At 45.0% G+C, this 16,989-nt stretch overlaps 1 protein-coding gene across 1 annotated transcript in view; it reads right to left on the minus strand.

The window, feature by feature from the left end:
* Nucleotides 1-3,706: 3,706 nt before the first annotated feature.
* Nucleotides 3,707-16,989, minus strand: part of ankrd50 (ankyrin repeat domain 50) — a 52,742-nt gene continuing 39,459 nt past the window's right edge. Inside the window, exon 4 of the mRNA XM_086158245.1 lies at nucleotides 3,707-8,812. Within this exon, the coding sequence (XP_086014371.1) occupies nucleotides 5,271-8,812 (3,542 nt within the window). The 3' untranslated portion in view covers nucleotides 3,707-5,270. The remainder of the gene's footprint in view (nucleotides 8,813-16,989) is intronic.

Consider the following 16,989-nt stretch of genomic DNA (forward strand, 5'->3'; position numbering starts at 1 on the left):
ATCCGTCTGCCCGAGCTCTAAGGAGACGAGGCCTTTATCAGGCCTGGGTGTGAGGACGGGTTCTGCACGGCGGCGCCAGTGTCGTTACAGAACGGAGAGACTCCTTTAAATACCCCTTTGTGAAAAGTCCTCCATGAGCCATTTGGCCGCTTCATGGCCGAGTCGCCGGTGGCACCGATCCACGCGGCTGCGACTGCGACGTGAAGATGCCAAGTTCCCAGCAATAAGCATTTCCAACCGTCCCTCTCCTGCAGCCTGGGAGCAGGAGATGGTCAAAGTTACAGCTTATAAAACTGCGACACACACACACACACACACGCAAATATTGTAACTGTTTGCATTCTTTCAAGCTTCACTCCTGGGAAAATTACACAGGACACAGGAATCAGCTGCCTTTTTAGATTTTTTTTTTTTTTTTTTTTTTTTTTTTTTTTTAAGGGGTGGGGTTGGAGATTTTAGATTGAGGATAAATCCCCTGGACTAAAATCCCTGGGAACGATAAAAATAAATAAATGATTAATTGTTAATGACTAAAATAATGAATTTTCTCCTTTCTTCCTACTATTATTTATTATTGTTATACTTTACTTGAAACTCTGGCACTATAATTTCTTTCGGGATAAATAAAGTTGTTCTTATTCTTATTCTTAAATAAATAAATAAATGAATAAATAAACTATAGTAAGACAAGTGACAGAAAACTCTGGAAAAAAAACACAAATTATCAACTAATAAAATAACCCAAATAAACCTACATAGGAAAATATCAGCAAATAAAACAATCCAACAAAAACTGCTAATTAGCAAAAAATGAAGAGAAAAATAGAAAATGGCCAAACACCAAAAAGACAGACAGTGAATAAATGAATGAATAAACACTAAATAGCAATAACAATAATAATAATAATAATAATAATAATAATGATGATGATAATGTATAACAATAAAGACATATAATAACAATAACGATAATCTGGAAGCCATGGTAAAAATGACCTGAGAGCTCATTGGATCCTTTTAAACTAGCTTTGAAGAAAATTACAGTCTCTGCATGTAATTTCCCCCCCAATCCCGGGCCGAGCCGGCCTGCAGGCCAACGGACCGAGGCAGTCGGACTGGTTGGATTCTCCGGTCGCCATGTTGTTTGGTCTCCACAGCAGAGAAATGGGTGGAGAGGAACCAGATGTGGTTACTGGCAGATTCCTCACGAGGGGGATCCTCCAGGTTTGGATGTCACATGTTACATGACATCACCAGGCCAGATGGTCCACTCATTAACACACACACACACACACATATACACATATATATGCACATGAACGGACTGTTTTCTTCACCATATCCTGATAGATCACTTGAACGCCTTTTAAATCTAACCACACTTTGAAGGCGCCCCTTTTGCATGGAAGAGGAGGTTTGGGATGATTGACAGGAAGGGGGGGGGCGGCACAGGACGAGACTTGTTTAGTAAACACGAATGTATTTATTGATATATTTTTTCGAAATTTTTTTTAGACATGAACTGAGTGAACTGGAGGGGGAGGGGGTTCGAGAACACGCTTGTGGTTTGTGGTTCAACTGAGAGCAGGAAAAAATAAATAAACAGAAACCTGCCTCTGGTAGCTTGTTCATTTGCGAGTGCCTTGATCAAGCTGAGAAAGAGAAGTAGGCAGCGCCGGATGTCAGACTTTCACTCCTCGACGTGAGTTTGACTTGTTGTGATGTCGCTGGGGTGAGTGCTTTTATAATGTGCAAAAATATTGATTAGATCAGGACGACTTCAGCCCCCAGAGCCAAAATCACAGAAAACAAACAGACTATTCTAAAGGTCACAGAAAAGAGGCGGAGATCAAAAACAGAAACCGGCAAAAAAAAAAAAAAAAAAAAACAAGCCTTGAAATTCGGCCGAAAGTCACAGAGTCAATTGAAAATATCCGATTGTGCGTTATCTATACCACATGCTGGAGCCCATCCCAACTGTCATTGGGCGAACCCCGGACAGGTCGCCAGTCAACCACAAAGCTGGGATCGGATCCGGCATCCCTGCGACCCCAGGTGCTGAACAAGCGGTTAATAATGAATAAACGCTATTTGATATTCAAATCTGTGTCCTCTTGGAGGCGAGGAAGCAGCGCCCTCACAGGAGGTTGCCTGGTGACAGCGGTTTGTCCTTCAATGAAACAGAGTTGAGACACATTTGACTCTACGGTCTCAGTCGGGTCTTTCCTGTACGGAGTTGAACCGCGGTGTAAGTCCAGATCCAGGTCGCAGGTTCTGGTCCAAACCCTCCTCGTCTGTGATTCATCTGTCGACGTGGAGATGAAACATTTTGGACTCGGATGAACTCGGTGAAACCCGATGGCCCGGCGCCACGGGGATGTTGTGGCGTCAGGAACCCCCCTCACCATCCAACCAGAGTTATGTAATCCAGCTCCGATTACCCTGCCGATCGGAGAACGGTCGTCTCAATAAGTAAGGATGAAGTTCTTCTTTGTTTCTAAGTGAAAATCGAACGTTACCGTCAGTAAGTGACGTAACTGTTCCTCATGAAGGAGATCTGATGGAACACGTCTGAGAAACCTTCTTAGCGGATACAAAATCGCATCTCCAGACGTTTGTTTTTTATCTTTTTTCCCCAAGATTTTCCCCTGAATCGTAACATTGATCAAATGTTCTACGGGATGAGGACTCCCAGCTAGTTAGCATTTTTGGATAACAAACCAAACCTCTCAATGACCGGAGTCGACTAAAATTGTTAAAATTAAGGACATTTTATGGTGAACAAATCAGGAAAAACTGGAAAAAAAAATCTACACATTTTAATGGCCCCTACTGTAATGAATTCAGTGTCATGTAAAGGTCATTTAACCGTCAAACAATAAAACTTCTAGACTGTTCCAGCAGTAAAGCAAATGTTTATTAAGCATTTTAATATACATCAGAAAATTCCACTTCATATAATACAGGAATTCTTTTTTTTTCTCCTTTCCTTTTTTAAAATGAGTCAAATGTACATTGGAAGCTATTTACAAATCCAACCACTGAAAGTGGGGAAAAAAAAAAAAAAAAAAAAAAAAAATCAAAGGTGACAGACAACTTAAAAAATAAAATAAGATAAAAAAGGAGAACACAGTGGAGATGAATGATAGAACTGCTTAATAAGACTATACAGTTTGTTTTCCAGACCCCCCCATTCCTTCATGGCGTTTCTGCTGAGCTACTGTCGTACAGTCGAACCGGGAACTTTTTGCGAGGTTTAGAAGTGTTTGTACGTGCAATGGGTTTCAACCTCCCTGCCAACTCCCACCCCGACCTCTGCGTCCTCCTTTGCCCCCCGCCTCCCCCCGAACCAACCAACCGCCGGTTCTTGGCGAAAAATAGCTCGCCGTTAACATTAAGAAAAAGCCTGCAGAAATATGACAGCCTGTAAATGCTAACGCAGCTCTGTGCTTCATGAGAAACAGATGTTTTCACCCCGACCCTCCCACCCTCCCACCGACCCGACCCGCATCACGATCCGGCGCCGCCTCTCCCTCCGTCCCTCCCTCCCTCGCCGCTTCAGTTTCAAGCCCCTCGCGTCCGAAAGCCGGTTCGTCGCGGAGAGGAGGCGCGACCGCTAGCGTCGTTTCAACTTTGGCTTTACGACTTTCCTGATTTTAGACAAGCAACTATTAGACAAGCGTCTTGCGTGATCGATCTTGTCATGTTTGTTTTTTTTTTCCGCTGTCGTTTTTATTCGGTTTTCTGGAGTCATGCCCCCCTGAAGAAAATCCAGCAGAAATCACTGAAAAATCAACCACTTGACGATAAGGAAACAAAGCGTTACATTTTGTTTCTTGCATTGCGGCCGGGTACACGTGACAGACAAATGCTTTGACTTTTTTTTTCTTCTTTTTAAATAATTGCTTCCTCTTGGAATTGCTGCATGTAGCACCAAACATTTGCTGACGGTACACAAAAGAATATATTTAAATATATATTTTTAATGCACACACACAAACATAACACACAAACTGAAAAAAAAAAAATCCCATAGGGACAATTTTTTTTCCATTTTCAACAAAGCTCCCTCTTTCTTAGATACCTGTAACAATACACGACGCACAAAGCAAACAAATTAGGGAGTCTAAAAGAAGAAAAAAAAAAAAAAAAAAATTATAATTATAACGGCAGGCAACTTTTGATAACAGCACCATGGTAGCGCGTGATGCAACACAAAGTGCAGCAAAAGTGGCTTTCTTCCAAAAATTCGAAATAAATACACTTTTATATACTGGTGAAGTAAACTGCTGAAGCGATCGACATGTTACACACAGATGAGGGTTTTAGCACGCCGGTCGAGGTTAGCAGATTATCCGGGTTATTTAGGGAGGTGGACGATCCAGTTTGTTTAGATTGACAGCGCGGCGTTGCTCACCGCCACGTCCTTGGGTTTCGTGACAATGTACTCGGCGATACATTGGTGTCAGTGTGGAGGGAGAGAACAAAATAAAAAATAAAAAATAAAGAAAAGTAAGACAGGACAAATATTATATAAAATAATTAAAAAAAAAAAAAAAGGAAACATTGGTATTTTTCAGTCAGACAATCGCTGATAAAACACGGATGGGATACAAAGTAAATAAGAACAAATGCACGTCTGTCATTTTACTCTTAAAAAGTGCATACACTGTTTCATTAAATAGCATTATATTAAATTAAAATGGTAGTTTGCATGAGTACACAAAGAAGGCTGTAACAGATGTAGGCACGTCGAGTATCAGTTCACGCAAAGCCTTAGGCAGCGATGGACAATCTTCCCTGGCGGTGTGTATTTTGAGATTACCCGCCGGCGAGGACAAAATGAAGGGTTGTTTTCTTCAATGCAGATGAAAACAGTTACTTTGGCACATCCAACCTCCCCCTCCATCCTTTGTTTTTTTTTTTTTTTTTTTTCTAATTAATGTCCGCATGATTAATGTTGCATTCAAGACAACAGCACAAGAATGATCTGGTTTCTGATTTTTTTTTTTTTTTTTGTCCGCGAGGGAAAATTCGAGGCGTTCTACATGCAGGTCTGATTGGATCCAGCTAACGATGGCGGTTCTGTCGAGTGCAATCCGGAAAGGACTAAGTCCGTTATTCTATACTTGCCGTTGCAGTTGAACAGAAAATAAAAATGAAGCGTTTGTGCTGTCGCTTTCACCCTTAATTTCAATTTTTATTTATTTATTTTTTTCTCTGACAAGCACAAACATATCGGAGGGTTATTTCGACGTATCGCTTACTGGCTACAAAGGGGTTTCTTTTTTGTAGTTAAACCCGGGATCGGAGCCTTCGATCTGCAGTTTCAGGGCTTGTTTAAGGCTTAGCTCCGTCTCCCCGATGGGATAGTTCTCCAGAACATCCTGGTGGCCTCTGCTCTGTACAGTCCGAGGAACTGATACCCTTCCCAGAAAAACCTGATTACCCTGTAGGTGATAGTTGGGGTTGGTCATGATGCCGTTCCTCTTTTTCTCAGAACAGCCCTGCTGCTGGATGAAGAACTGCTCCTGGCTTTGACCCTTTTCCAGGTGGATGTGGCCCCCGATCATGATCTTACAGTGGGGGTCCTTCACGGCGATGTTCGCCACCGATTTATTGAGAGCCATCCTCTTGTCGAACTGCGTCATCTCGTACTCCAGGACCTGACCTTGGGTGGAAGCGCTGTTTTTCATTTTTTTCTTGTCTCCCGACGCCCTCTTGCTGTTCGTCGTTCCGTTCCCGGTCTTGGTTCCCTTCGACGACTTGAGGCCCGGTTTCAGCAGAGACCAGTCGAAGTCGCTGGACGGCGACGGCGGCTGATGGCCCGCGGACTTGGTGGTGGAGGAGGGCGACACGATTGACTGTCTGCTGCGGCTGCGGGGCAGCGAGTGCTGCTGGATTTGCTCGGTGAACGTCAGACCGTGAAAGCTGTCGATGGGCACGGTCTGCGCCGTGGCTGTGGACGAGGTGGTTCTCAGCGAGGAATTCTTCGAACTCTTGAGGGAATTATTCGAGAGCGAGGATTTCTGCCTGTCTACCGTGGAGTCGGGGGATTCCGACGGAGAACTGAAAGCGTGGACGGGCCCGTTGGTCAGGCCGCGGCCGGACGACTGCAGCTCTCCCGCGCCCGTGCTGCCCGAGCTACTTGACTTGATGGTGAGCGACTGCATCTTACCCGCCACGGCGAGCGGCGCTTTTTCCTCGAGAGTGTGAACCGGGGACGGATTGCAGCCGTTGAGCGTCGTGGCCCCGTACTTTTCTAGGAGCTTTATGATCGTCGAATGTCCGCCTTTTGCCGCCACTCTCATAGCCGTGCGCCCGAACTGGTCGGCGTGGTTCGGGTCGGCGCTGTTTTCGAGAAGTATTTGCACAACGTCGATGTGGCCCTCCTGGGCAGCGATGCCGAGTGCCGTCGCCCCCTGGTTGCAGGTGTGGTCGACGTGCGTGCCGTTCTCTATCAAAATCTGCACGACTTTGGTGTGGCCCTGCCAGGCGGCCGACTGGAGGGCCGATCGCTTCTCGTTGTCGCAGGCGTTGACGTCGGCGTGGTAGTTTATCAGCAGCCTCACCATCTCCGCATGCCCTTGCCAGCAGGACACGTGGAGGGCGGTCCTGCCCTCGGTGTCGCAGGCTTCCGCATTCGCTCCGTTCTCAAGGAAATACTCTGTCATGGCCAGCTGGTTTTCGAGCGCCAATATGTAGAGCGTCGGCCGTCCGTCCGCGTCTTTGTAATCGATATCAGCACCGTGGCTCAGTAGCAGTTCCACAATGTCCCTGTGGCCTTCCAGAGCAGCCACCCTGAGCGCATTCCTCCCATCGTATCCCCTCTGGTCGATGCACGACTTGTTTTCCAGAAGAATTTGCACACAGTCGTAATGTCCCTCCTGTGCGGCCAGAATCAGTTGTATCCTACCATCGTTATCTACCTCCGTACAGCGAGCGCCTTGCTCGATGAGGGCATCGCATACTTGCCGGTGGCCCTCGAACGCCGCCATGTGCAGTGGGGTCCAGCCTGCATCGTCCCGGTGATTCTCGTCCAGACCTCTGTCCAGCAGAGTCCGCACCACTTCCACGTTACCCTGAGCGGATGCGATACTCAGCACGGTCCTTCCCTCGCTGTCGATGCTGTCGACGGCGGCCCCCCAGAAAAGCAAGGTGTTGACGACGGAGGCGTGGCCCATGGATGCAGCAGCGAGTAGAGGGGTACGTCCGTTGTTGTCCGTGTGGTCCACATCGGCACCACCCTCCAGGAGTAGATCGACAACGTCAACGTGTCCTTCATAGCCCGCCACAAGAAGTGGGGTCATGCAGTCTTTGTCACAGTGGTCAACTTCGGCCCCCCTGTCAATGAGTAGGCTCACGACAGAAGCATGGCCTTTACTGGCTGGAACGCAGAGAGCGGCGACCGAGAGGGCGGTCCTACCGTCGACGTCTTCGTGATTGACTTCGGCCCCGTGGTCGAGAAGATGCTCGACGATCTCTCTGTGCCCCATGTACGCGGCTGCAATGAGAGCGGTCCTTCCTTCATTGTCTGCCTTGTTGACCTCGGCTCCGTGCTGAAGGAGGTTCAACACTATGTCCTCGTGACCTCCCCATGCAGCGGCTCTCAAGGCGGTTCGGCCGTCCGCATCGGCACAGTCCACTTTCGCGCCGGCGTAGAGCAGCGCCGATACAACCTCAGAATGCCCGCCCCAAGCTGCGGAGCGGAGCGCGGTCCACCCGTCGTGGTCCGTGTGGTTTATGTTGGCCTCACAGCCGATCAGACAGTTGACCACCTTGGTGTGGCCTTGCCTGGCGGCGAGAGTAAGTGCCGTTTGACCGTGGTTGTCTTCCAGCTCCATGTTGGCACCTCTCGATATGAGCAAGTTGACGACGTCGAGGTTTCCACTGTAGGCAGCGTTGGATAATAGAGTTCTTCCGCTCGAGTCGCACTGGTTGACGGAGGCCCCGTTGTCAAGTAACGTCCGTATTGAATCTTCTCTTTCCAGGGCCTGTTGGACGATGCACGAAGCGTGGTCATCTTCGTTGTTAACATGCGCTCCGGCTTTCACGAGAAGTTGCAGGACCTCCTGCTCTCTTGGTATTGAGGTGGTCAGAGAGTCTTTCGCAGGAGTTCCATTCCAGACCATCCAAAGAGCCAGGTTGTACGGTTCGATCTGCAGGTTGGAATTTATGAGGTGAAGCGCAAACTCCTGCACTTCAAGTGGTTTGAGCTGCTTCGCCCGGCAAGTGTAACTCATTGCCAACATTCGGTGCCCCTCTGCCGCGTTGCACAAATACTTCTGGGTGCAGTGCTTTACATCCAGAAGCCATTCAGCAAAACTGTAGTGGAAAAGGATCTTAGTACTCCCAAGACCATCCACCAACAATTTAGAGAGAATGTCCATCTTCTTCTGAAAATCCTCCATGGTCAGCGTCATGTTTTTGGTCCAGACAGCATGGTAAAGTTCTTTGACTGTGAGTGGCCTGCATGTTGCCAGGATCACATTGAGGATGGGCTGCACTTTGGCAAACTGCTTTCGAACAAAGAGCCTCTGGCAGAGCCATAGGTAGAGGCCATTGAGAGTGCCAGGGATGTCTCGGATCTCACGTAGCATGATGAAATTCTCCACCACACCATCTAGCACTCGCTCCAGGTACAGGAAGCAGCCGCTGCTTTTGATGTGCAGTTGGTTGAGCATCTCAGCGGTCTCCTTGGTGAGGTGCTGCCTTAGGGCCTCCTCCTGATCCAGCCTGTGAAGGATATACTGCTGCACGTCCTTGACGATGTAGGCCTTACGCAGATCGTCCAGGCTGATTTTGCGGAATCCTGGAAGGAATAAATGGACATTAGATGCAACCTTGAAAAAAATGACCCTCAGATTTCAAACATAGACATTGGGAATATACTGTACATTTGTGGTAATAAAAATATTTGATCGAGACAAACAATGCTATTTTCCCTACAGTGACCACTTAATCATTATCTTAAATCTGCCATTGAGATCATACTCAGTATTTATCTTCTGATCCTATACTTTTGGATAATTAGGTTAAGCTCATCTTTGATTTGCAAGGCCAAAATATAATTAACAGCAAAGACATGTTGTGAAACGAAAACCTTAAAGACGAATTGCAAGCATAACCCTTCTGGCTGTTGCAAACAGACATGATGAGCAGAAATTTGCAGAGATAAGCCTATAAAGCTCAGAGTAAAAAAAAAAAAAAAAAAAAAAAAAAATCAAAGCTGTGTGTAATTGGAAAGGGAACTTCAACTATAACAGAGCTTGCCAGAGTGGAAATATTTATACACATTTCCAATGGAGCCAAGACCCTTTTGAAAAGAAATTGATGTATGCACCGTAGCTTGGTAAATATAAAAAAAAAAATAGATGACCGATGAGGTCGAACAAGGATCCATAAACTAGAATCTGCCAATGTGAGCTTTTTGATGACTTGATGCATTCACATTTTTAAAAGGTGCAATTATTTTGTGATAATACAGCTTTGGGAGGCATGAGCCAGTGTCTTTATGAGCTGGTCCAAAGACTGGATACAGAGGGTTGCTTCAGGAAGGGCATCCGGCGTAAAACACGAGCCAAAACCAAATATGCCAATCAAATCTACGAATCTAACAAATCGGTCATGGCTGCCATTGGTAACGACATCCTACAGGGTACCAGTGGATATTGGACTATTGTGGGTCATAGAGGAGATTAGGAAGCCGTGTTGGGAGGCAGAGAGAGAAGAGAAAAGGCAAGAGTCTAGGAATTGAGTGTAGGGACTTTGGATATTGGGATGATAACAGGAAAAGCTCTGCGGTTGGTTGACATGATGCAGAGAAGGAAGGTTGCATGTCTTGGAGACTAGGCTGACAGGCAGCAAGGTGAAAAGCTTTGGAGCAGGGTTTAAGTTGTACTATCATGGTATTGACAGGAAGAGAAAGGGTGTATGAGTTCAAGGAAGAGTTTGTTCAGAATGTTTTAAAGGTGAAAAGAGTGTTTGACTTATGAGTCTGAAACTGGCATAACCAATTACACTTGTCCTGATTCTTCTTTTAAATTTAATGATTATTCCAAGTTGTCTGCTAAGCACTGACAAACCACAGCAAAATCCTTGTATTGGAAAAAAGATGCAGAGAATAAAGACTTTCTAATTCTGATGCTCAATGTAGCAATGCTCCAAAGTTGGGACGTGAGTTAGAGGAGGAGAATTCCCGGAGTGAGTTCGATGAAGTGATGCAGAATATCCAGAGGTGCAGAGGTGAGAGAGTGCTAATTGGTGTAGGAACACATAGGATGGTGGATTGTAGGATGGATCAGGTGACAAGAAAGACAAAGAGGACAAAAGCAGAGCAGAGGACGAAGTGGTGGAAGCTGAAAAGGGTGGAGTGCTGGATGGTTTTCAGGGAGGAGATGATGAAGGCTCTGGGTAGTCAGGGAGAGCTATAAGATGACTGGGCAACTACAGCTAATATCATCAGGGAGACAGTTGGAAGGCTACTTGCTGGGTCGTCTGGAAGGAAAGTAGATGAGAAGACTACGTGGTGGAATGAGAAAATGCAGAAGTAGATACCGAGAAAGTGGTTCGCAAAGGAGAAGAGGGACAGTGAGGTGACTGAATAGAACAAACAGGGTGATGCAACGCAAGGAAAAGGTAGCAAAGACCAAACAAAAGGTATATGATCACTTGCATGATAGGTCATCGAGTAAGTGGGGAGAGAATGATTTACACAGGTTTGCAAAACAAAGAGATATAGATAGAAAGGTTTGGGTGATACGGGATAGAGATGGATGCATTGACAGATGCGAGAAGAGTGACAGGAAGACGAGAAGAGTACTTTGAGGAACTGCCGTATGAGGAAAATGAATTGTATACCACAAAGTAGTACAGATTAGTAAAGGTCAGGTGAGGAGGCCATTGAAGAAGAATCGTAGTATGTAGTAGAGGCAGCAGTCGAGTGTCTGGTTAGATTGCTCAACAGGAGTTTAGAGAGTGAGAAGTTGTCTGAGGAATGGAGAAAATTTGTAATGGTGCCTATTTTTTTTTAATAAGGCTGGCATAGAAGTATGCTAGACTGGTGCAGGACATGTATGCAAGATGTGAGATAGTGATGAGGGGTGCTGTAGGTGTGACAGAGAAGTTAACGGTTGAGGTGGGACTACGTCACAGATCAGCTGTGTAGCCTGTCTTGTTAGCACAGGTGATGGAGAGGCTGACAGATGACGTTTGAAAGGAATCTCCATGGACTGTGATTTTTGCAGATGACATTACGGTCTGCAGTGAGACCAGGGAGCATGAAAATCTAGAGCGCTTGGGATGTGGTCTGGAAAGAAGAGGGTTAGTCACAGCAAGACAGATTATATGTGTGTGTTTCAAATGTGTGAGAAAGACCATGGTGGAACAATGAGGCTACAGGGAGTAGAGATAGGGAAGGTGGAAGATTTTAAGTAGTTAGGGTCAACAGTCCAGGGCAAGAGAGTGTTGAAAAGAGGTGACGCATTGGACAAGTTGCTGAGAGGATGGTGTGTGGAAAGAGGAGTTCAAGCAGGTTGGAACAGGAGGAGAAAAGTGCCGGGAGGAAAGGTGTACAAAGGAGTTGTGAGACCTGCGATGCCGTATAGTTTAGAGACGGTGGCACTGAAGAGAACACAGGAAGCAGAGCTGAGGGTAGTAGAGATGACAATGTTGAGGTTCTCTTTGGGAGTTACAAGGATGGATAGATCAGGAATGAGTCTACCAGAGGGATAGCACATGTTCGATGTTTTGGAGAGAAGGTCAGAGAAGTCTGAGACGGTTCCGTCATGTACTGGTCATGTACATTATGTCATGAGGAGGGGTAGTGAATATATTGGCAGAAGAATGCTGGAACTGCCAGGACGGACGTTGAGGGGAACACCAAAGAAAAACCTGATGGATGTAGTGCAAGAGGACTTGAAGTTAACTGGTGTGGGAGAAGAAGATACAATGTATAGGGCTAGTTGGAGGAGGCTGATTCGCTGTGGCGACCTCCGAAGGGAAAAGCAAAAAGTGAAGCAAGGAAAAAAACAATAATTTTGTGATAAATATATCTGGAGCAGTGCTCATAAATAATGTGAAAAAGCGCTGAGACACAAAACGGTTAACAGTTTAGAAAGCAGGGTTTTTTTTGTATTGCAAGACGCCAAATCAGAGGGTTTAAATTCGATATTAGTTGGACTCCACAATCATTCCTAGCAAGTACATCTAAGATCCCTTGGAGTAAATACATAATTCATCTAAAAGCCCACTCATTTGGCAAATCGAAGTCTCATTTCACTGTAAAGGTTATTGGTGTGTCATTGGCAGCGGCGGGAGCCTCGGAGAGGGCAACCGATGTCTCGAAATTCTCGTGCAGAAAAGCAGCAGAGGCATCCGTTTCTTGCCTGTAGCGCATCAGTGGCCCGTAAACATCCAACCACTGAATCACTAATTTTCACGGTTCATGCTCCCTGCCTAGACCTTCAGACCGCCTTGAATGAAAAAGACACAGCAGCGTGTCTTAATGAACGGTGCTCAATAGGAATTTTTTTCTCAGAAATGCTCAATAATTGCCCACCCAGAAACGAGCGCAATGTGAACTTTCCTCCATGTTAAATAAATCTGTTCATAATCTTTGTAGTCTGTCGCCTGTGGGTCAAAGAAACCATTGTGTTTATGTACAATTTCCATGGATGAAAGGCAAAATAAGAGCTTTGTCAGTTTTACTGGCATTCTACATTTCTTGAAGTAGCACGCCTTTAATTGGAGGAAAAGGTCTCATAATTGACTAAACAATTAAGAGATGACTAGTTTAAAAAAAAAAAAAAAACACTAATTTTAACACCACTACATTCATCTGTAACCCTGACTGCTTTCGTTATATAAAGCAATTCCTTCCTGATTAACACTGAGGACTAGGAAGCGCTCTGTTCGTTGTGTGGAAAGAGAAAAGACACCGCAGTCTTATTCCGACCGGCGGCTGGAGGAGCCACACCTGGAAGGTGGGTAATCAAACATGGAGGATTTTTTCTCGAGCCGGATTGAAGAGTAGCCGTACGAGAGACGGGTTGTTATCGTCGGCTCTGAATTTGTTTTACGATAAAGTGACCTGCAACAGAAGCGAAGGCCGATAAGTCGTGACCAGGAGCCTTGAGGATTTTGTTGTTTTGTAAACATTGATAAAAGTGTGCAAAGTGTTCACACTATGTATGTGTGATAACTTTTTTTCAGCTTTCTACATACCACAATTAAAAAACCTAAAATGTTTAATTTAAAGCTTAATTCTACTTTGTGCTACTAAAAAGCACCCTATAAAATATATGCACAACTTTGCGTGTAAAGCAGCTGTTACCTCAGTGGAAGCAGCTGGCCAGGTTTGTGTTCAGTGACTAGGATCATAACTGAGTTTGAATATTAACTGGAGAGTGAAAAAATACTTAGGGGTATAAAGAAAGCAAAAAAATATCTGATGATGATTGGTTTCATGATCCATTTATACTGATATTAATCAACTGGACTATAATACTTTTTTGAAAGAAAACAAGTCCGCATTGCACAATATCCAAGATTTCTGCCCTAAAAGTATCAAAGAAAGGATTTTACAGCACTGAAAATAATTCACATTTTGTGACCTGGAGTAGAACTGTGACTAAATCGGATTATTTCTTATCATCAAAATAGCGAATGGCAATTTGAGTCATGGCTTTAACTTTTCAGATAATATATTTCATATATTAGGTAAAAAGAACATGAACACAATATAAAGAGAAAGAAAGTATAGGTATTCATCATACAAAATAATCAAATGTATGACTCATTGATCATACGTCAGTTTTTGTAGCACTTCAGTGTTTTAACATCAATGTTACTGACACCTAATTGTACTGAATATGACCGTGGAAAATTAAAAGAAAAAAAAAATGTAATTTTAGCATGGAATACCAATCTCTAGAGGATAAATCCTGACGCAGGTCCAGCCGCCACGTACAACAATCCAACTGTAAACACTGACACAAAATGATCCTCCCGGTTACGACGTGGCAGCACGGTAGCGCAGGGATTAGCGCTGCGGCCTCACAGCACGAAGGACCCTGTTTCAATTCTACGTGGGTTTTCTCCGGTTTCCTTCCAAATTCCAAAAACATGCAGAAGGTCAATTGGGAAAAAAAAAAATGGGGGAAAGTTGCTCCGAATAAGTGAGCGAGTGAATGTTGTCTGACCTTGTATGTGGCCCTGCGATTGACTGGCAATTGGGATAGGCTCCATTTCTATTACAGTCATTCAGCAGACGCCTTTATACAAAGCGACTTACAAAAATTGCAATTCAATAACCGAAGATCCAAAGTACGCTAAGTGCGATTAGTCGGGTAGTGCTTGGTGAAGAGGTACGTTTTCAGCTCAGCATCCCAGTTATAGTGTTGAAAATAAATATGAGTATAAATATATAGAGACAGAAAATAGTATCTACATCCACAAATAAATAGACAGCGGGAAAACAACAACAACACCAACAACATGAGGGTAAGAATGGACAACAGAATGGAACAGTAAGGGTGAAAAATAGACAACCGAAACTAAACAACAATATAAAAAGAGTGACAAGAATAAAAAATAAACAAAAATAGGCAGGATTCTTGCGGGTTGGAACCAACAAGGATAAAAAGAAGATAGTAGTTAGCGCATGGCATGCGAATGGGTGAGGTAGTGAGGTTGTGGTACCAAAAAAAAATGTACGAATGGTTACAACATGCAGATTTGATTTCTAAATATCTACGTATATATTTACTAGGATCCACATCCATAACTTCACATGACACAGCTGTGCAATTTTGCCGAGTAAAACTCCGCGGTATCTCCGTTCAGCGTAAAAGGCTGCAACTGCCCTTTAATTTCAACAACCCAATGACCCCGACCCGTCCCAGTCTGTCATTGTTCCGCTGCGCTGTGTTCCTTGTTCCCCCTCCTCCCTCCCCATCACCCTCTTTTCTTTGGCTGCGTGACCTTTTGTTTCCGCACCAGAGTTATATCACAGGATCTCCATGTGTGTTAAAGTACATGCATAGCAACCATATCTCCCAAAACCCGGGATCGGCCGCCTGACAGCCGTTGCAGATTTCATTTCTCTTTTCTCCGTGTCTCTCAAACGCCGACATACAGGAATGTGGGATGAACTGCGATTGGTCCTTCATGCTATGCCTCTCTGTTTTATATCAAAAGACGCACAAAGTACCGCAGGACAGTAATGTGCATTCCTGTTCCGCATGCAGCCGCCGCTCCTCGGGCTTCGAGCCTTCAAAAAGATCAAATTTCAGACTTTGTGTTGCGGTGAAAGGGACCACTCGCTGGTCTTCTCTTCGCTCTCTCTAGCTTTTCGTTTAGCCCCTTCTGGTTATTTACCTACTTTTGTTGAGTTTAGGGGGGCCGTTAAGCTGTACAAGTACAGGTATTAAACTGAAAAACATGGCGGTAGTCTCATTGCCGATGTGTATTTTTAGGCGGTTGTGTAGGCACTACGGGATCGGACGTCTTGCGCCGTCGGCTCGTGTGACTTTCAGGTGACGTCACTGAATATTCTGCCCGCTCCTTCTGAACCCAATCCTTCTTTGGATATTCTGGGTTTGCTCCAGCTGGGACAGGAAACGCACTCGCTGAGACAGGGGAAGAGGCCATTAAAGGGGGGAAATGAGGACAAAAAGTGGAACAAACAGAAACTAAAATGAAAAAAGAAAAAAAAAAAAAAAAAAAGCAGTCCTCCGCTCTCAATTTCGGACGAGCGCATCGTGTAATATTTCGTCCCGGTGTTGATTTTGATTTGATTTCATTCACTGAGGGACCAATAAAAGTGGAGTTTGCGCCGCAGCCCAATTCTGGAGACGAATATTTTTCTTAGGGGATCAGAAGAAAAATGATGCCGTTTACTCCTACATTCCACAGCGAGTGACACATCAATTATGAAGATACAGTCACACGGAAAAAGCCCAGAGACAGAGGAGTAGATAGGAATTTGACTACAGCCACCATGAAATCAACCCACTGCCTCGATCGGTCTCTTAAATCAATTTCAATTTCTGTGGGTCCAAAATGGAGAATAAGGAGCGAGAGCCCCTGGCCATCGTGACACTTGTGTTTTTTTTTTTTTTTCTCTCTCTCTTCTCTCTCTCTCTGGGTAGCCGTGCATGTAAGAAGATGACCTCAAGTTTCCACTTTAGTCATCGGCAGACATCGCTCCGTTCGGCCCCGGCTGTGAAGTCATGGCGTTATTACTACCCTGCTCCTGCAGATAAAACCCAGAGAAAGACCGCAGCGGGAGAGCCGTCCAGCCCGGGATCGGATGACTGTGGTGTAACAGGAACTACTATCGAATACGGCTCAAAAATGCAAGAACTTCCATTATTATACATGTTATAAAAGCCTTCCATTAAACCATTTTCTTCTTTTCCAAATCCCACAAAGCGCTAGTTTTTTCGTTTTTTTTTTTTTCCATCATTCTAAGTGGACCAAAAAAAAAAAAAAAAAAAGGTAACATGAGTATTTGGTGTGTGTGCGACTTATGAGTGTGCGCTGATGGTTTAAAGGGCCGAACAATAGCGATGGATAAACAAACGACAAATGACACCTTCATCGGGGTAAGATTTGCAGCCGTGGAGCTCAGGCCTCCCAGCCAGCTGCTGCTTGTTACTCGGCTGGATCCCAGCCACTGCAGACACAGCCCCTCTCACAAAAGAGGGACTGTTTGCCATCCAGATTAATTTTTGAGATGACAAATGAGGCCGTATATGCGTGGGTCTATGTGTGTGTGTGTGTGTGAGACAGAGTTTGTGTGGAAGTGTGACCGGAAAATAGTGGCAAAGAGCTCATCGGCCAGGGATTTGCAAAGAACGGCGGCATCTCAAGACCGGGTTGCGTTCTTCCAAAACAGGCTATCGAAGGCCATTGGATCTGTTAAAAAAAAGAAAACAACTTGATGCTCCCCCCCCCCCCCAATAAACCTTTGCTCGACAAACATCT

This window comes from Fistularia commersonii, chromosome 13 (assembly GCF_037954325.1).
Source record: "Fistularia commersonii isolate RoL2024-O1a breed Wild chromosome 13, RoL_Fcom_v1.0, whole genome shotgun sequence".
Classification (NCBI taxonomy): Eukaryota; Metazoa; Chordata; class Actinopteri; order Syngnathiformes; family Fistulariidae; genus Fistularia; species Fistularia commersonii.